This window comes from Gambusia affinis, linkage group LG24 (genome assembly GCF_019740435.1).
Source record: "Gambusia affinis linkage group LG24, SWU_Gaff_1.0, whole genome shotgun sequence".
NCBI lineage: Eukaryota > Metazoa > Chordata > Actinopteri > Cyprinodontiformes > Poeciliidae > Gambusia > Gambusia affinis.
In genome coordinates this window covers 12,214,939-12,235,290 of record NC_057891.1, presented here as the reverse complement: position 1 = coordinate 12,235,290, position 20,352 = coordinate 12,214,939, and the positions used below count along the sequence as shown (strand labels likewise).

Sequence of the window (20,352 nt, the reverse complement as noted above, 5' to 3'; positions counted from 1 at the left end):
ATCACTGGAATAGTTTGAAATTTTGCTTCAGTTAATCAATGCAAGAAACTGTATAAATATATTTTTTGATGGTTTAAAGTGTAAATAAGCAAAATATACTAAAAGCTCAACTGTCTATAGAAGAGAGGGGGAACAATTATTTTACGAAGGCTTTTCATGATGTTCTGAAAAGGAAAAAAATATATATTTCTAACCAAATTTGAGCGGTAAATATTATGTAATCTCTGTGCATAAATTAAAATACACTTCTGTTTTGATGTACACTCCCCCACATGGTGTGTTATCTTCATTTGAGTAGGAACAAAGAAGCTTTAAAATCGGTATGAATACTTCTAGAGGATGATTACACAATCTGTATCTTATAAAATCTACTTTGCGTTGGTCCAGCACACACAATCCCACTAAGATATAATTAAGTTTATGATTGCAACTTGAAAAAAAGATGTCAACACAGTCATACACAATTACGTGAATTGCCTAAAATATTCAAAATCATACATACGTTACATATTTATTGATGCTTTACACAGAAATAAGACTTTCGAAGGTCTTTTAGGTGCATCTTAACCAAAGAAAAGCTAAAAAAATAAATAAAGAGTCACAAAGTGAACTATATTTTAGGAATCTATAAACTTCCTCATTTTCTTCCTACACTTATAATATTTCATGCTTAAGCAGCTAAGCTTTTTATTCTTCCATTTTTCAAATAAACCAAAGCAAACCCCTCAGTAGCCAGCAAAGTCTTCACATCCTCAGAAAAGGACAAGAAGGTCAAGAATCTTTTGAGTTAATTAACCCGCTTCCTTATCACCAAAACAGTACTCAGTGGGTCCAAGATCAGAGCCCTGTGGGTTTCCACCCAGACAGCAGGTTAATTGCCTTCACCTCATGGCCAGGTGTAAATCAGCTTTGGTTAGACAGCAGCTCCTATAGGTTCTGTGCTTGTATCTTATGTATGCCATTGATGTTTCTTTGGTTTTAAGCAGAGCTCTTTCTTGAAAGTCCAGACTGCAAGGAAAACAGGCACAGAAGGTTTGAAGGTTGCACATCAAGAAGTCTATCTATGAAGCTCTTATGTTCTTCATTATTAATAAGAAAAGCAACATGTAGCGGCGATAAACTAAAATGTTCCATTTTGCAGCTTGTAAAGCAGATGAATGGAAGTTGCAGCAATATGCATCGACGAGAACATGGAGCTTCGCGATAACAGCTGAAGCAAAGCTGTGTGACAGTAAAGCTTTTGGTGCGACGGCTGCTGGGGGATCGGGCGCCTTTGGGATGCGGAGAACTTCCAAATCACCAGGAAAGGTCATCGAAAGAGAGATAGAGATCATTTCCAACTGGTTTCTTATTCCATCTGTTGAATATTTAATGGCGAAAGGAAGAAAGTCCAACATAAGCTTTGAGGATCTTTTCCTCTTACACTTTTTTCTTTCTTTCTTCTTCAGTTTCTGTTACTGTTTGCTTTCTTTCTCCTGAATCTTTGAAGCGTCTTTACATTCTCCCTCTACATCTGACTATGTTGCTCATTCGCTTTCAAGACTCATCTGGGTTGCAGAAAATGGTTACTTCCAATGGAAGCATTCATGTTGAGCAAATTTTGAGTAAATGTACACTCCTAGTCCAGTAGGTGGCAATAAAGTAGCTTGTCAACCGTCCATTTTTAACGCGTTAGGTTTTACCGTATGCGTGGTCCAGCGATTTTACAAGTTAATAAAGAAAATTATCAAAGCATGACCATTTCAAACTGTTTTTTGGGAATTCCAGCAAGAGAGAGCAATGAGATTTTGGATACGGAGCTGTTCTGCCAGACCGACTTCAAACACTCATATTTCTGACCAAGTTATTTAGAGAATGTGGTTTCTTCTCAATGAATGCCTGTTAGTTATGAGATGAACATGCCACGAGTATTCTGTTTAAAGAAAGAGGTAGAAACTTATTTTAAACGAGCTTGTTTTACAAAAGCAAAGGCATTTTCCACGACAGAAGTATTCACATAAGTGAAATTTGTATGCGAGCAAAAATTCTGATTTAATTTTGTTTTGCTTTGCTGACAAAGATCAGATGTTGGCAACAACTATTTACAAGTGCGGGCAGCACTGTTTGCAAGAAGGTTGTCGAGTTCCTGCCCAGGAAGACTTAATATTGTTTGTGTTATCGTTCGTAATTCTAGGTCAGTAAAGTCAGTCTTTGAGTTTCAAAGGTCCTTCTGTGTCTGAGGTTAGACAACACCACTCTAAATGATTCTGTCTGGATGGATTAATTACTCCTGCTGTCCAAGACTTTTCATCCTTTTTGTCACTCTTTCATACCTCGTCTGACAACCAAACCTGGCCTTGACATCAGCTAATCGATGGAAGGTTCCCGTCACGATCGGCAGTGTCTGGAAAAACTGAACCTGCTAGATTTAATTTCCAGGAGAGACTGTGTGATGTGTGCAAAAGACACTCAATATTGCAACATATTTAATAAAGATAAGAATGCCTGTGAATGAGAGCAGACACTGAACTATGTTTTTTTTGTGCAACCCGATCAATCATCAGGTTACACAACGGGAGAGTAGAATAACCTTACTGATTGGCTTTTGGGTTTTATCCCAAGATCAAATTAAGATCGTTCACATAAGAGACAGGTCTTCATAGGCAGAAGAAGAATTCTTTTGATCATAACAGGCAAGGTCATAAAAATATTGAATATTTTGAAGACTTAGGATGTTTTTTTATCCAGGATGAGAGATTCTTTTGAGTGATCGAAAAATAAATTTTAAAGGCAATAGAAGGGCATGAAGTGTCAGATCTGGTGGGTTCTGTAAATCCTTCTACCCATAAATTCCTGGCGCACTGTGTGAAATCCTAAAATTTAAAAAAACGTTTGTACATGTTGGCATCGGAAGCTGAAATACGTCATTTTCTAGTCAGACACAGAAAACCCCCTCAGGATATTTTGTGTTCTCCACTGACTCCCCCATCTTCATTTGTCTGGTTTTCCATTTCCCTCCTTCGTGCTATAATTGTTATTTTTAGATGGGGTGTTGGGGAAGAGTCTGCGTTCTTCCTTCAGGGCATTCTCGGTGACACCTATCTATTTGCATTCAGCCACTTGGCAGCTGTAAACACCAGCTGGTCACTAATCTGCTCCGCAGCCTCGCCTTATTGTCGTCCAGGGGGATTTCGGACGGAGTCTCGGACCCGTTCCTTCTCCGGTGACATGCAGAGACGTAATCCCGTCGTTTAGAAGATGAGACGCTTCACCCTCAGATATCACAGAAGGACTCCTGGTCCCTGAATTGATACAGTAGAAATAGTGGCGTAACATCAGAGGTAAAAATAACAAGTCGTCGCACAGACTGACTGCAGTTCTCTGTGGGGATGTTATAGTTATCAAGAATGTTGATTACAAAAAAAAATACCAGAGTCTGAGTGGTAGAGAAAAATCAGCTGCGATGAATGAAGGTTGGTAGTTTAAATTGAACTGGCGGCTTTTTGTTGGTTTTCAGGTATTCCAATTACAACATCGTCCTTTTTGATCAACAATAATCCCCGAAATCAATTCTCAATATGCACACACTGTATAATATAACACTGGTTGTTAGTTCTAAATTGTCTTATATTGCTGTCTATGAAAGGAAGCTACACGCAGAAAAATTAAAGTGAATCTTAAATCATTTCGGTAAAGGCCAGTTTCTTTCTCAATCATTGTATTAACTATTTATCATTTGATAATCGTTTCAGAATTTATAGAAACAAACCAGATCATGTTGTTGCTTGCATGCCGACTCTTATTTTGAAACGTCCACCAGATACAGTTGTCTATTATTGTTCATACCTTTTATTTCACACCAAATTCCAAATGAGAAGATTTCAAGCAGTCTGGTTTATTTAAAACAAACTGGGTTTTTTTGTTTTTGTTTTTTGTAGCATTTAGGATTTAATTTCCAGAGCTAGGAAATAAGCAGCGGTAAGGAAGAGCTCACTTGTTATAACGACATGCAAAGCCCGTTGAAACAAGAGCGTTTCTCACCATAACGAGGCGAGTTTTATACCTTCTTATAACGAAAAACTTTCTGGTTAAAATGATAAAACTTGCCCTCGTTAAAGCGAGAAAGTTTCCCGTAAGGAGACGAGTTTTATATGTCGTTTCGTGTTAATGAGGTGATAATTTATTATGACGATAAAGTTTCTCGTTTTAACGAGATAAAAATATGCTGATAACAGATTGTCCACGACTGCCCCACAGATGCCCCTTCATGCCTCGTTGACTCTCTCCAGTCAGTTTTCCTCTTCCTACCTCATTTTATTATTTTGGTTTTAATGATAAACCTGTTATAACGAGTTTTTAAAATCTTAGTTTTCTAGTTTTAAAGTATTTTGCATGTCGGTATAATGAGAAAGCTTTCTCTTTTAAATAATGATAAATAAATGATAAATAATGTTTAAATAAGGCTCTTAAACTTCATACTCAAGTTGTGGCAGTCTAACGCTGCTTTACGTTGGTTTCGAAGCGCCTCAAATATTTTCACATTTCCGCCGATATAATTATGATTTTACTTTGAAAGCGCAACCGGACGTACTTGCTGGTTGTATTTTGCGATAACTTATGTCGCCGGTTTCAGACAGTGCTTTGTATTTTTATTAAAAAAAATTACCGCAAGATGTGGTCACTCACGCGTATTCCACAGCTTTTATTATGAAGCTCAAACCGGATGCAGTCGCTGTTGCAGAGCGAGAGCTTGACGCCCCGCTGCTTAATAATCGCTCCGACGGGGTCTCTGAATGTTATTATCGCCGGGAGAACGGCTGAATTGAGGCTGCGGATTGAGACAGAAGCACGGGAGAAATGACAGCGTCTAAAGATCCGGTCAGGAAAAAGCCGAAGGACTCTCAACAGGACGAGGTAGACCCACTGATACCCGCTTTGTTTTTATGAAAATCACACGTTCAGACAGGCGTTACAGCAGTCACCTTAGAGCATTGATACAGCAACACTATCGGGTCAGTTAGATTATTTATGAGCATTCTACAGGTTTATAAATCACTACATATTTGACAAATACAAAAAAAAAAAAAATAAAAATAAAAAATACGCGTATTCTCTAAATGTAGAATTTTAATATGCAACACCATGCGTTTAGAAAGACTGTTCTCCACTTCTTACGAGTGGAGTTGGGATTTGATATTGACAGTTTTGAAATCCCAGGTGAAAGCTGCAGCTGCTGCATCACACCCAGTCGTTTTCTATCTCGCAGGAAGATCTGTCTGCAAGCTGCAAAGCCTTAAAGTCTGTCAGCACACAGCTATCAGCCTCCTTCAAGCTCAACCAGAATGAGACTTTAGGAATATGCTGTCTACGGTATCTTCAACAGGTTCAAAAACAGAAAAGAAAAAGAAAAAAATTGTTATTCTAGACAGGCAGGAGGAAAAAAAGGGGTATTTTCTTGGTGTTACTACTGTTTGGTAGTTTATTACAGTTGACTTGTGATCTTTGAGGTGTTTCTCCCTTACTTGTTCATTGCTTAAAGCTTTTAGTTTAGCTCCTGGTTGTGTTTGTTCATAACTTTCAACTTTTGAAAAGTCGTTTCTCACTTTGTGCTCAATTTCAGCTTATTTTGGAGTATCATTCTTTTATTTTATAAGTACATAGACAGGTACTATGATCTGCAAGTGGAGGGAAAATAATACATCCTTTTTAATATATGTACATGATTTTGAATAAAGTAATGGTCTAAGTAAATAAATAAATAAACAAATTACCCCCCTTCTTATTGCCATAAAATGATTAAGCAAAAAAAAAAAAAAAAAAAAAAATCACTTATGGGAAATAACGATAAACTGTCATTATTTTGGGAATGTGACAATATAATAGGTGAAAATAAATGCTTTTACATACCTTTATTTGTTTAATTTTCATTCACAAATATACTCTCTTCTTTTAGAATTTGACTTACTTTTGTGTGTTTCTTCCCACTTGTTTTGCCAAATGGCTTCCTGCCTTTTATTCCAAAAGCAAATATTGAGTTTTAGTTCTGTCCTCCAAGTCAACATTTATTCAGTTTTAGTGAGAGCGCTGCAGGTTTGTGTTTTTTTTTAAAGAAAGACTAACTCCATGAAACTACAGAAAACATTATGAGTTCATATTTTTTTAAATCATTCTCTAATCTTTAGATTTATAAAACAGGTATAAGTTTCTACATTTTGTTTTCCTCATAAACTTTTGAAATGTTTCGAATTAGTTGTGCTGTTTTAATTGTTTTTTTTTTTTTTATGAATTACCTTTTATTTTACTTATTCCTTACACTTATATCACAGTTAAATCTTAGGTCCTCTAGACCAGCAGGGGGCACTGAACTTCAGCCACGTTTATTCTTGATAAATGTATATATATTTTTTTTACTTGGTCCTCAAAGGGAAAGAAACAGTTTCTTCCATTAAAAGCACTTAACTTGCTTGTCAAAATTGTCAAGAAGAGACATAATAGTGGCAAAACTAAGAAAACAATCTATTAAATCTATAAAATAATAAAACAGAAATTTATCAAACTTAGTAATAAGGATGTTAAAGGTCAAAATGAAACTTGAGGTTTCATTAGAAACAAAATATGTTTTCTTTCTAGATCAATGTTGAAATAAAGTAGAGATATTTGCTCACTACACAGCACCGTGTTTACAGGAAGTGGTGGCCCCAAATCACATTGTGCTCAGGGCCGCAGTAATGTTTTGACTGGCCTTGCTTACAGCTTCAATCTGCATTATATTTGCTTTTAGCCGTCACAGTTACTCTGATTAGAATCTGCCATTCTGCTCTGTTCAGTTAGACACCCATGGCTGATTTTTTCTGTAGTCCAGTTAGGAACCCCTCTGTCCGTTTCCAGCTTCCCACCATCCAATCTTGAGGCAAGGTTTAAATCTTTGCTGTGTTTTTGTGTCCTCACACACGGCAGTCACCCCAAAACACCGACACACACACTTGCCTTCCTCGTCTGCTTTGCTTTCCACCGATTCGAGGCAGACGAAGACTCTTTTGCAGCGAACCGTGTCTGATGGTGCGCACGGGGAGCACGGCGGGAATTAGCTCTGAGGTGTTGAATTAATGCTTACAGAGGAGTTGATGACGGCTCTGCGAGTGTGTCCAGAAAAACTCCACCGGCTGCCGAGTGTGTCGGTGGGAATCACTTCCTCTTGCTTCATCGATTAAACGCTGTGCGCCTCGGCAGCTGCGCATGTGATACGGATTGCTCTGCACCTCGTTATCCTCACGATGTGGATTCTGCTGGTGTACTTTGTAAAAAAAAAAAAAAAAAAAAAAAAAAAAAGAGCTACATCGATGTTGAAAATGTTTCATTCAATGTTTCTTTGAAAACAAATTGTTCCTTACAACGTAAAAAATGACTAAGTGATAGTTTTAGTGATATTGTGAAAGATTAGCAGCTAAATATATACATCTAAAACTCAGGTGTCTTCTAAACAGAATTGGGTTGTATTTATTCTCACTAGCTGTGTTTCCGCTACAAACGTGCGCAAAACTTTGCAAATATCCCACTATTGTCAAATTCCCCCGTATATGAAAGGACAGCATCCCAGCTGCGAAGTGTGGAGTTTGCAGCAACAGATGGCATTATGAGGAAAAACCAATATGTGGACGTACTGAAGCAACATCACAAAACAGGAAGCAAGTTAAGGCTTGGGTACAAATGTGTTTCCTCATCATGGACGATGATCCTAAGCATACCGCCAAAGAAACAACCAAATGCGAAGGAAATGTGTGTAAATCTCCAAATGTTAAGAACAGAGTAGAACATTTATCGTTATTATTCCTGGATTTACCTTCGCTGAAACAAAAACAAACTGACGTTAATCAGAGTTTGCCTGAATGACAGTGAAAAGCCACTACAACTGTCCAATCTTACTCAGGTACCCACGAATGACATTGTGGATCTCTCGGCGTTCTGTTGCACACCTTAAAATACTCAGAAATAGCAAAGCCATATCAGTTGCCCAGAAAGGTCGTTGCAGATGTCAGACTTTCTGCTAGGTAAATTTTCTTGATCCTGCATTTCCCCTTCTTAAGGCAGTGTGCCTTATTCTTTCTGCCCTGAGGCTGTGAAATTTTCTCACTCTTAGGATTTTTGCCTGCAATATAGAACCAGCTGTCTTGCGGGGAACCCCCCCCCCCAAAAAAAAAAACCTAGCATTTTGCCTCACTTTTCCATTTTTGGTGTTTAAAAAGCATCATTTTCATCTGCAAAACAACAGAGTCGCCACTGCCATATGTGTTCCACAAAAACAAAAATGACTACAAATGAATACGTTTCTCGATAAGTGCAGGAAGCACATGCCTAAAAAAATGACCAGTGGGTTTTTGTTTTGTTTTTTTTTTTAAAAAAAAAAACACTTTCATCAATCGAAATCCCACCTTTTGCCTCAAATTGCAAGAGCAGCAGTAACACCTGTAACACCAGCAGGATTCCTGTTTTCGGTCGTAAACGACGTATTTCCCGACATGTCAAATAAAATAGCTAGTGTTCATGATTACAACTGTGACTCCAGGCTCTTAGAGATGGAAATAAAAGGCAAAAAGAAAAGAAAAAAAAAACAATTATTGGGATTTTGTATTGTCGCAACACCAAGTGCTATTAGAAGAGCCTCAATTATCCTCGGCATGGGGAAGAGTGATTCTTCTGCTCTCAACTCCGCAATCACTCGTAATGCATGAGGACGTCCGTCATCGAATAACCACTTTACACCTCAATTTCCATTCTTTCACTCAGATTTTCCCCCTTACATTAGTACTTCTCCAATAGTGCAGTGTTGGTAGGTTGGTCGGATTTTTAAGTGTTAGTGTCTATTCATGCTTGACTGATAAACGAGCCTCCAGTCACAATCAGTGGCAGCAGTGCTCAAGCTAATCAACAGGCAGCCTCTCCAACACACAGGTACACCAGTTGACGGAGGAGAACGGATGGACAAAAGAAAAATGGTGACTCCATTTTTTTGTATCCATTTTCTTAAGGAAGTCGTCTTTGGATGTTTTCGTGTCATTTCCGTCAGCGGTTCTTGCTGCAGCGCCACCACAGGCGAGGAGGTCAACAGGATTTTGAATTAGTGTTTGGGTCGTTTGATGCGCCGTATCATGTTGCAGTCTTAATTAAATGTTACAAATCGATTTTCCAAGAACTGAACTTTGAAGTCATCAAATAATAAAAATGAGCTCATTTGAAATGAAAATTGTGGTTTGAAAATCAGGTGACTAAATGCAGAATAGTGGTGGCAGAAAGTCGTACAGAGGGTTTGTACAGATAAATACGATTAGATTCTCCGTACTACTTCAATAAAAAATATATATATCCTGGGGTGCATGAAAATAATAATACAAAAATTTGTTATTTTTTTATGACGGTTAACGGAGAACGCTTTTGGGTCACATTTGAATCTGCGATTGTTAAATAGAGGAGTTCACAGCTGACTCATTTACAGCAAAGTGCTCAGCCCACATCATGAGCCCTCCACCACCGTGCTCGACCACCGGGATCAGGCGTCTGTGTGGATATGCGTTGCGACGCTACTTTGAATGAACATGGTGAAATGTTCATTTTTACTTCCTGGTGAAACTTGGAAGCATTTGGACATTTTGCATCTTTATTACCAAGTTTGAGGAATTTATATTTGTTATCTTATACTTTTGAGAATTCCTTTCATTTTACCACCATTATATCTCTTCCAGACTATTTTGACACTATTTTTTTCCCTTTTGAGGGAATTTATTTAATTTTTATTTTTATTTTTTTAAGTGTGCTGCAGTTTTCTTGATGTTCCTGAAAAAATCGTAAGAATCCACTATTAGTTTATACTTAACATTTTGCCATGTGACAGCTACACACTTTTACACATTTTACGGGGTGATTTTATGCAGTAGGACTACATAGTGGGTCATAATCATGAAATAGAATGTAAGGAATTAAGTTTTCTATGTTTTTCAATTTTATCATAAATATACCTAAATTATGTCCAGTGATGACTATATCAACAGGAAATCAATTTCTTTGCAGTTGGATTTCAGTTGTTGTTGAGGCAAGTTTTTCTGTTGCCTTTCTTGTTTTTTTCTAACGCAAGCAAAATTCACTTTGGGATACATTTTTTCCTGTTTGAACGAAGCTTCGCTTCCTTTCTCTGCATCTCTCTGACGGCCGTGTGTCAGGTGCCGGTTACGGCCCCCGGCCGAATGTAACTGACCTCCCGTCTTCGCTCAGTTTCCGCTTCAGAATGTGAGGTTAAACCAGAAGCCTGCATCTTCTTGTCCATTTTTCTTTCTTTCTTTTTTTTCCTTTTACAAGTTGTGACTGCAGGTTAAATCTTTCTTGTGAAAATAAGAGCTGAAAGCTTTCATACAAAATCTTAGGTTATATAATTTAAAGCAAAAATAAAAATAAAACAGGAGCTCTTCCTGTAGACAATCTTTTGTCTAGACATGATGATTACGCTGCATTTGCTTTTATCTTGTGGCTAAATGGCTCCAAAGCAATACCCGGTCTTCCATCTGGAGGTTTATTTTTTTGTAAATTATATAAAATAACTGATTTGTTCACAGAGTGATATTTAAACACAACGGCTCTTCAGGTTTAGTAAACAAGAAACGAAGAAAACTCTCATAGCCAGACAGATGGATGTTTCTGACCGTTGGGGTTTTGACATAAAGATTAGTTTTCTGCTGATTCTTATTTGTATTTTTTTTTTTTTTTTACTGGGTTTTCAGGAGTTTGTGGACGTCAGCCCCCCACAGAGGAACTGGAAGGGCATCGCCATCTCTCTCCTGGTAATAGTGGTGGTCTGCTCGCTCATCACCTTGTCCGTAGTTGTCCTCACACCCAGTAAGTTAAAATTTGTCTTATTCTGATAATTTACAGTGCCTGGTTAGCAGTTGAGTGTTTTTACGTAAAGCTGAAACAACAGCCTCTTGTTTTCCTCCCAGCTGAGCCTCCAGAAAGCAGCAAGTCCAAGCTGACCGTGGCGGATCTGTTCAAACCCGAGTTCCAGATTCACGACCCGGAAGCCAGGTGGATCAGTGGTGAGTTTTAGGCTTTAAGCCAACTCTGCAAATTGGATTTAAAATGTTCAGCCCCGGTTGTGGTTCTGATGGACCTTCCTCCAGTTTTTCTCGCTTTTTCCAGATGCAGACATTGGCCTTCCTGTGTTTTTTAAGTCGATTTTGCCTTTAAAAAATTTTTTTATCACAACATAATTGACGTATTTATTTATAAGCCTCAAATTCTAATATAAGCAACAGAATTACAAGTTTAAATCAGAAAGTTATGTTAATTTTGCAGTTAAGTGTAAAGGTGTAAAATAAAATTTGGTAATGGCAAATATCTCTAATTATTGTTTCCGTCTTGGAATCTACAACTTTTTGAGGTTCTCAAACATCAATTGGAGCTAGTTAGTAGCTTCATCTCTATAGACAATATAGTTGCGAAATTTGACATTTCAAACAGAAATTTGCTCAATGGAAACACACCAATTCCGACAAAACACGTTTTTCAGTGCTAAGATGAGGCGTTTCTTTTTGGCCGCATTGTAATTGTTTTATTTGGCAAAACCGCAATAGAAGCACTTTTTTCTAATCGCACAAGTCACATGATCAACATCTAGCACAAACCACAAAGACGACGGTGACAGGAAGTGATGACGTGGACAAACATATTCACGTGTGAATTCAATTGTGTTTCTTATTAAATCGAAAACGCCACAACTGCAAAATTGTTGTTCTTTTTGAGATTTGCGGAATATTGACAAAAGTTTGTGTACATTTGGAACAGTTCTAATACTTGCAACTAAAGTGAATGAAATTGGCAAAAAATTGACAATTTTAATAGTAAAAAACTGGCTTTTAAGGGGTTAAAATGTAAGGCGGTAAAGGTGAAGACGGAAATTAATAATGGCATTCATTTAAAAAAAGAAATCTGTTGATGCACAATATTTCTATAACGATCTGCAAAAGAGCATTTTTCGTGCCTGAAGCATCCAGGTGAAGCTCAGAACAAAGGGATCCAGACTGTCAGGGATCAGTAGAAATGCTGCAAACAGCTTTCTGGTTTGCATCACAATGAACCCTCCTTACCTCAGCTTGCCTCCAGGCCACGTTGCCAACGCCTCAAGATCATATTTTCGACCTTGATCTATATCTAGTCCTTTTCCCCTCGCTCATATTGGGGATGAATTTCCAACGTTTTGTCTAACCGGCTCCCCTACAGCACTGAGAAATTGTGTTAATGTCTAAAAAATAAAATAAAAATTCTCGTTTAAGAAAAGGCGAGACGGACAATAAATAAACTATTGGAGAAAGAGGACAATTTAAAGAATGGCAGCAGGATTTTTTTTTTCTTTGACAACTTGACAGTTAAATTATCGTCTTTGTGGCGAGTTCAGACATGTTGATGGCTAAATATATCCATCCAAAGGACTCTGTGGAGACTGGCTAAGGTGACAGAAGGTGAGAGGAAGGTGGAAAGCGCAGGACAGTGGGGAAAGATTGCCTTGTTGCTCTGAAAGGGAAACAAAAGATCCAGCGCCTGCTGAGTTCTTCCCTTCCACAGGGAGATTATACTAATGACTAGTTCAGTAGCCTGTGGCTTCTTGTTATTGGATGGTTGAGCCCCTGACACTCTGTTGTGTTGGTAAATATATTTATGAGGACTAATTTCCCGTGGATCTACATTTTAATGTCACGACTGACCGAACTCAACCAGTTGCAGCCTTGGATGTTGGATTTTCATCATCTCTCTGCTCCTTATGGGGCTTCTGAAGGTCTCACTGCTGTTTTTCAATATTTTCTCTGTTGTTGATTTAAAATTGTCCCTCTATTTGTATTTTAAGTCATGGTTTCATGTGGCACATTTACTTTACTTTGTTCAGTTGAATTTATATTAATACACTACCAATTTGTAAAGACAATAACTCATGTAAAGGCACTTTACAAAACAAGCTGGACAAGTCTACTTATATGGCATCTTATTCAGTATAAAAAACATTTAAGTTAATTTACTTACACACTGTTCAGCTGAGTCGTGTGTTGTGTACATTGGAATTAAACAACATTAAAAAGCTCAAATAGACGCGCTTCATGTTATTGCTTACATCCAGAAATTTTACGCATGCACACAATGCTGAAGGGCAAGAAGACTACTCTTTTTAAACTTGCAGCGCCCCTTAATAAAAAAATAAAATAAACATCCGCTGCAGAACTGGAGATGTAGGTATCATTAATTTGGTGCAGTGCGCCACAGCAAAGGCAAAATAACACATACAACCAGTTGAACAACTTAAAAACACTCGCATTCATCGTTTTCTCATCGCTCTGCATCAGTTACGCTACGCATAGATCTGTTGCCATGGCCACCAACTGACAACAGCTCCACTAGCGTATCAGGATTCTTTACACACACACAAAAAAAACACTTAAACATTTCTCACACAAAAAAATGCAACTGAACCAAAACACATTTAATTCCACAGCACATCTACATGGTAAGATTGTCAAAGTCAAGCTAGCATAACTGGCCTACTTCCTTAAAACTTTTTCCTGACCTGCTAGCCTTGGACTTTGTTATGGAGCTACAGTAGTGTTAACAATTAGTAGAAAATCACTGCGTCCCTTTTTCTTTTATACATCACACGTACATTTAAGATTTAGCTCATTATGGTGACATCTTGACAGATAAAACCAAAATACAAAATATTGCGTCAGACAAATAAAAAGAGAACGCTTCATCCAGAAATGTTATTTTACAGAGACGTTGTAGTTTCAAGAATCATTGATTAAAAAAAGCTTACTGTTCAAGGTGTGCGGTATCCAAGCATATTGATGGAAAGTTAAGTGGAAGAAAAACTGGTAGAAAATGTGATAAAAAAATCTAATTTATATACATATATTTATGTTAAAAAAATAATACTAATGAAAGGCTCTTGTCGACAGTCTGTTTCCAAACATACTGGTGGAAAGTTAAGTGAAAGGAAAAAGTGTTGTAGAAAAATTTGTACAATCTTTCCACAAATAAAAATTTTGTTTCATAAGGAAACTTTTCAATCAAAACTACAAAATTATTACCCTTTCTGACAACGAAGCAGAAAAACTACAAGATGACCATCTGGCTACATGCAGACGTAAAATGTCACCTCTGTAATCACAATGATAATGTCTATGCAGAATCCAAACAGCTAGCTTCTTTTAAGGCAAAACATCTAGCGGTTTGCATGCGGACCAGTCCATCAAGGAGTTCACTTGTTTAAGTAAGAAAACTAAATCACCATGCCACCAATCATGATACAAAAGTTTTTTTTTTCCTAGACTTCAGACATGCTTTCTTATGTCATCAGAAATAACTTTAACATGAATTTTTTATTTTTTTTTGGAGCTCGTCTTCCGTCCAAACCGCAGGAAGCCAGTTTGCACCGCTGTGATGATTTGTTTTCAGCCCCACAGGGTCAGCTGTCCCATTAGCTGCTTTATTGAGATTGATGATGAAATGGGGGAAATTGCAGCCTGACGCACTGTGTGCTGTAAAAGTAGTTTCCATCAGGTGTGATGAAAGCCGAGAGGCGGTGCAGACGACGCGGCTCCGACTTTACTGCAGCTCTAATTCCGAGCAGGCCTCCGATGGAAATTGCATTTCTTGACATCCTCAGACTTATTTTCGCCATCACAGTTGGGTCTCAGCGGTGGCCGGGCAGACATTTAACAGAACAGGGGACGCGTATGAAATGATTTCTTACGTTTCTTCAAATGGCTGTTCATAAATTGCAGGAAACCAAGCGCAAAGCATCTCCAAGTGTGGAAGCGTCAAAGCCGGGCTTTGAAAATGTAATCATAGAAAGAGAGTCAAGCTGGGAGATTGAAGCTTGCGGAGTTCAGTCTTAATAAAGAAAAAAAAACATTTAAAGAGTTGAACTTTACTAGAATTAATGTTTCACCTCAGTACTGCCCGGAAACAAGAGCAAAACTAAGATTTGGTTTGCAGCAAATCTTCGGAGGCAATACAACAGCTAAATGTTGTCATCAACATCATATTATAAGTAGTGTTAATATTGTACAGCATTTTAATTCATATTAATTATTAATAAGGGGTAATTATCAAATACATTATTGGATTGAAATGATGTCATGGACAGTGTTTAGTCTGAACCCACAATAATTTTATTAGCTTTAAAATATGTTTGTCCACAGTTTATTTACATGTAAGGCTCTTATTGTGAAGGTTTGCAGGAAGTTCTGTGCTAATTTGCTGAATTGATACTTTTAATAAGACTGGCCAAACTCTTGGTCGCAGTTGGGATTATTGATGCCCTCCTCCATAATATTCTAATAAGAAAATAGTTTCTACAAACAATAGTGTTTGTAGGAACTTAATATACCAGGTTTTATATAGGATTAAAGTGGGAAAAGGGGAAGAAAGGTGCTGTTTATGAAAACAGTGTCATCACTCCTGTGAAAGTGGGAGTTTCTGCAGTTTGGTAACATAATTACAGAGTGGACACACAAAGGAAATGACAACTGTTATAGCTGAACAACCAGGGAAGGTTTTTAAAGTAAAAAAAAAATCAACAGAGAGAAGGATTATTCACAAGGGGGAAGCAGCCGCCAGTCTTCCCAGGAGTTGATATTGGAGGAAATTCAACCCGAAAATGCAGCAGCTTCATCACAGACTCTCCTGGCTCGGTGATAAAGTTCAAAACAGAACAATTTGGAAACGACCAAACAAATAGAGCTTATTGTTAAGGTTAGAATGAAAGCCCTCTTCTCTGTTTGCATCGGAATCTGATTCAACATCTATTAGGCAGATCAAACTAAAGCAGAGTTGAAAACAAACGTTTAGTTTCCTTGCTTATCAGCGTTATGGATGCTGCCGTGATCTGCCGTTTCCATGGGAATGGTATAACCGCTGTGTGATGCATGTTTTCAGACTAACCCCTGAATTGTGTATGAGTGATTTATTCATGCAGTTTACATTGTTTGTTCTGAATAGATTACATGGAATTTAGCCGAGAACAAGGGGGGGGAATCTAGACGCTTATGCAGGACGAGAACCAGGAAACTGTAAATCCACTAGAAAAACCTCAGCAAATGCATAAACAGTGAGTCCTACAATTATTAAACTACCTGAGCAGAATTTACTGAGCCTGAAACCATCACTCTAGCTGAACATCTCACTTTAAAGTGATGCAGAAAATTGTTCTTTCAGGTGCAATGCTATTATCAATTTTACACAATTTTATGCAAATATTTTGAGGCTAGTTCTCAGTAGATAACCATTGCTAATATGAAAAGCCAACAATAGCCCACGTGTTTTTTTTTTGGGGGGGGGGAGTGTCAGAGGTTGACCATGATGCAGCAGAGGATTGTGGGATGTTTCACTGATACACTATTGTTCATGGTACTGAAAGGCTGAAAGGGTAAGAAAATCTAAATATTATCGGTAAATAACCGATTTTCCTTTATATCAGTCCGCTGTTGGGTTGCTTGAACAGCTCCACCTGCTGATAATACGCTAAAAACTAACCTTTCCAAAACAAAAAAAACTGTGAAAATAGTTATTTTCACACTTAAAGCTTCTTGCAATACAATAAACCTGATGTCTGCAGAGAAATATAATAATCATGTTGTACTACAGAAATTCCTCCGTCTCATCATACAAAATGTCACAAAAGCTTCATGTTAACTAGTTAGCATGGCCACCGATGGGAATGGATAAACAGTTTTCCTGTAATGGTAACTTTTTTCTCCACCATAAGTTTGACCAGAGCTTACACGAGCATCATTGACAGCACTAAAACCCTCTTCCTTTCTCTGATTGGTTGTTTCTGACCAAGCATATTGCAATAAGACCATAGGGAGGAGGTTTTTATTATTATTTCATGCTATACTGTCACAACATGGGGACAGTTTTCACAAATATGTAAAAATAACCATTGTTTATAAAAAAAATTACATCCTTCACCTTTAAGTCTGAGATATTATTGCAACATCCTAAACAGGTGATTATGCCAGGGAACGTCTCTGATACTATTATTGATATTCTGACTAAAATTAATATGACAAATGTTAGCAGAAGAAGCCTGTAAGGGACGAAACACCTTATGGTACAAACAAATGAATTCCTGTTCCAGTTTGGAGCTGAAACAGGCCGTCTTAAAGGATCTGCTGAAGAAGCTCAATTACCAAGAATAATGAATCTGTCAACACAACTTAGTAAACTCATCAATGGGGCAACAAAGTTGAATCCAAACACAACTCTTGCTTGATTTATAAGAGAAAATGCACCACTTAGGATTTTGTAAAAACGATGCAAAGCTAGCCTAAAAACACTTTAATTTCCCTGCGCATTTAAATTTGAGGCGCCCTTCACATAACCCTCGCCGCCAGTCAGCTTACTGAGAAATGTGGATCCACATTTGGATTTCTTTTTCCAACTGCATTAGTGCACACGCCCAGCCTGAACCCGTCGCGCAGCAGGAGAGTGATTTCTCTCAGCTGCAATCAGCTACAAATTCACTCCGAAATGAGATCCGAGATTCCAAAAGGAGGCAAGGCGAAGAAAGGCCTTGCTGCGGCTGCTTCTGGATTATAATGACAGAAAATGACTCTGGGAATTTAAAACTAATCCCCGTTTCAGTGTGTATTAAACGGTTCAGTGTGAAATATGAGAGGAAGAATGCAGGTTGGGATTTCGGGCGCTAAAAGACATTTGTAAAAACGATGTAAAGCTAGCTTAAAAAACAGTTTTTAAAATCTCCCTGTGTGTTTCAATGCACAGGTGATAATGTGGGCATATTTAGAAACATTTTTATTTTAAATTGTAAAGACTTTTTATTAACCTAAACTGACTTTATGATGATATACATTATCGGGATTCAATGGGACTGTTATGAAAAACTCAGACTTTGCACTTTCCGCTCTTGTGTAAATTAAACAGACCGATTTAAAAAAAACAACAACACATCTGCTGTTTTTTTTTTTCCTCTTAAAAAAACATGAACATGCCCTATTGCAGCTGTATGAAGCAGCCGTTCTATATTCCCTGCATATCATTAGCCTCTCGCTGCTGGCTGCATCCAGGACCGGACCGTAATGAGACAAATCCAGGACAGTGTGTGTGTGTGTGTGTGTGTGTGTGTGTGTGTGTGTGTGTGCGTGTGTGTGTGTGTGCGTGTGTGTGTGTGTGTGTGTTGCTGTTTGAACCTATAATGAATACAGAGGCCAGTCCAAGCAGAAGGTAAAAAAAATAAAAAGCTCTGAGTCAACACTTCAATGTGAAATCAGAGTGGTATATTGTGAATAATTCCTGTTATGTGGTGGGTGCTGATTTTCATAATGGGTTTTTAATTATTCTTGCTGATTTTGATTATTAAATTAGTACCGTACTGTTGCTAATTATTCATGAAATTAAGGTGAGTATTTTGCACTTTTGATGTCATTTTTTGGAAGCATTCATTGGTTACCTTTGTCAGACGCAACAAAACGTTTAAGAATCTAGAAACAATGAATTGTGAAAAAAAAAACACAAAAAAAAACAAAACCTATATTGGAACCAAAATTTTCTCAAAGCAATGCCAGGCCAAAAAGGTGTATGCACCTGAGAATGTCAAAAAATAGATAAGAAAAGTCAAAAACATACATTGATACACAACAAACCCTTTTTAAAAGGAAAACTAACAGCAATGCGCCTCAGGGAGAATTTATGATGTAAATAATGGAAAAATCAGAAAGTTACAGGTGAGTATTAACAATACCAAACTGGAAAAACCTTAGCAATTAAATGGAAGAAGCAATTGTTGCAATCTGAGAAGGGTTGTTCGGTACAACAATTTGAAGAATATCACTTCTGTCTATAGAGCCTAGGTGACGTTTTAAAGCACAAAGTTATGCTACGTTGTTTTATTTGGATTTAAATGTTCCTTTTGCAATTTTTTACTGATATATTTTTTTGCGTTTGCTCTCAGATTCAGAGGTGGTGTACAGAAACAGAGACGGTGATGTCATCAGGTTCAACTTCGCCCTGAATGAGACAGAAGTCATCTTGAAGAACACCACGTTTGTAAGTTATTCGTACTGCTCTGATTACTCTTTTCTTCACATTTTCACAACTAAAAAAAAGCTCTTCATGTTGAAGTTTATGCTGTCGTGCATAAACTTCAACTGGGATCAATAACATTTTGTGTTTTAACTACCGAAAAGTTGATTCAATGCAGGCTGAAGCAATTTTATAACAGTTTTACTGTATTAAGAAATGAGAAATTGCATTAAATCTTGCAGTAATAGAGTGGCAAAAAACACAAATGGAGGACGGAAGATATTGATTTATGTATATTATCAGTTCAACTAATAGTATGGCTTTAAAATGAGATTTATTTTTTATTTTGTTATAAGAAAACTTTTAACAATCCGACCATCTCAACTCAAACTTTGCCAGATATTCCACAATAGTTGCAGCTGCGTTACCTTCAGGAATATACATGAACATCCTGAGTTGCAGCTCCAGTGAATAACTGACGTTTCCTGTTAAATTTAGCCGTTTTCTGCTGGCATCGTGTTAATCCTGTTGCTGTTCCATAATCCTTGTGCGGTGAAACAAATCGTTCCATTTTTTGTCATCGTTTCACCCACGTTTCACTGAGAATCGCTGGAAAGCTTTAAAGCCTTTCCAGACTGGAAGTTGGCGTTCGAGCCAGTGTTGCAGGTTGCTCCCGTTTCCTCAAAGCTGTGGGACTTTTAGAGGAAAGATGACGTTCTGTTTCCGAAACTGACGCAACAGATGGAAATGTGTCTGAACTTTTCCCACTTGTTTTATGTAAACTAAGAACAAAACCTCAGAAACACATCAGGATCTCACTGTACAGAACATAAATATGTATCCTGTCATTAGGTACAGATCTATTTGTCACCACTGGGATATAACACTGTGTATTGTTGATGAAACAACAAAAACATTGTTGATGATCAAAAAGAGAAATGCAATCAACAGTATATCAATACCATTGTTATCAGTACAGTGGTATTGAGTGCCATTGTTAATTATCAATACACATAAAAAATGGCGGACAGTATTCCATTTATTATGATTCAAAAGCAAGTAAACAGGTTTTTAGCCTCGTTTTAAAGGAAATCAATGTTTCGGCTGCTTTGCAGTTTTCTGGGAGTAGTTTGTTCCAGATATGAGGTGCATAGAAGCTGAATGCTGCTTTTCCATGTTTGGTTCTCGTTCTGAACACAAACTTTCCCCCTGCTCCAAAAAGAAAAGCTTTTTGGATTTTTTAAAAGAAAAAAATCTGGAGTTTGATTTCAGTGTTTTCCAGCTAAAAGTATATGAAAA

The 20,352-nt window shown here is 37.5% G+C and overlaps 2 protein-coding genes across 3 annotated transcripts in view; one reads left to right on the top strand and one right to left on the bottom strand.

The window, feature by feature from the left end:
- LOC122827369 (inositol polyphosphate-4-phosphatase type I A-like) overlaps positions 1-20,352 on the bottom strand; it is a 90,258-nt gene that overhangs the window by 49,032 nt on the left and 20,874 nt on the right. The gene's annotated exons all lie outside the window — the stretch shown is intronic.
- Positions 1-20,352, top strand: part of LOC122827372 (inactive dipeptidyl peptidase 10-like) — a 47,291-nt gene that overhangs the window by 7,120 nt on the left and 19,819 nt on the right. Inside the window, exons 1-4 of one of the 2 annotated variants that reach the window (XM_044110202.1) lie at positions 4,566-4,893; positions 10,746-10,860; positions 10,962-11,057; positions 18,983-19,077. In XM_044110202.1, the coding sequence (XP_043966137.1) occupies positions 4,837-4,893; positions 10,746-10,860; positions 10,962-11,057; positions 18,983-19,077 (363 nt within the window). In that variant the 5' untranslated portion in view covers positions 4,566-4,836. Of the gene's footprint in view, positions 1-4,565; positions 4,894-10,745; positions 10,861-10,961; positions 11,058-18,982; positions 19,078-20,352 lie in introns of those variants that run through there. The other variant, XM_044110201.1, reaches the window with a different exon arrangement.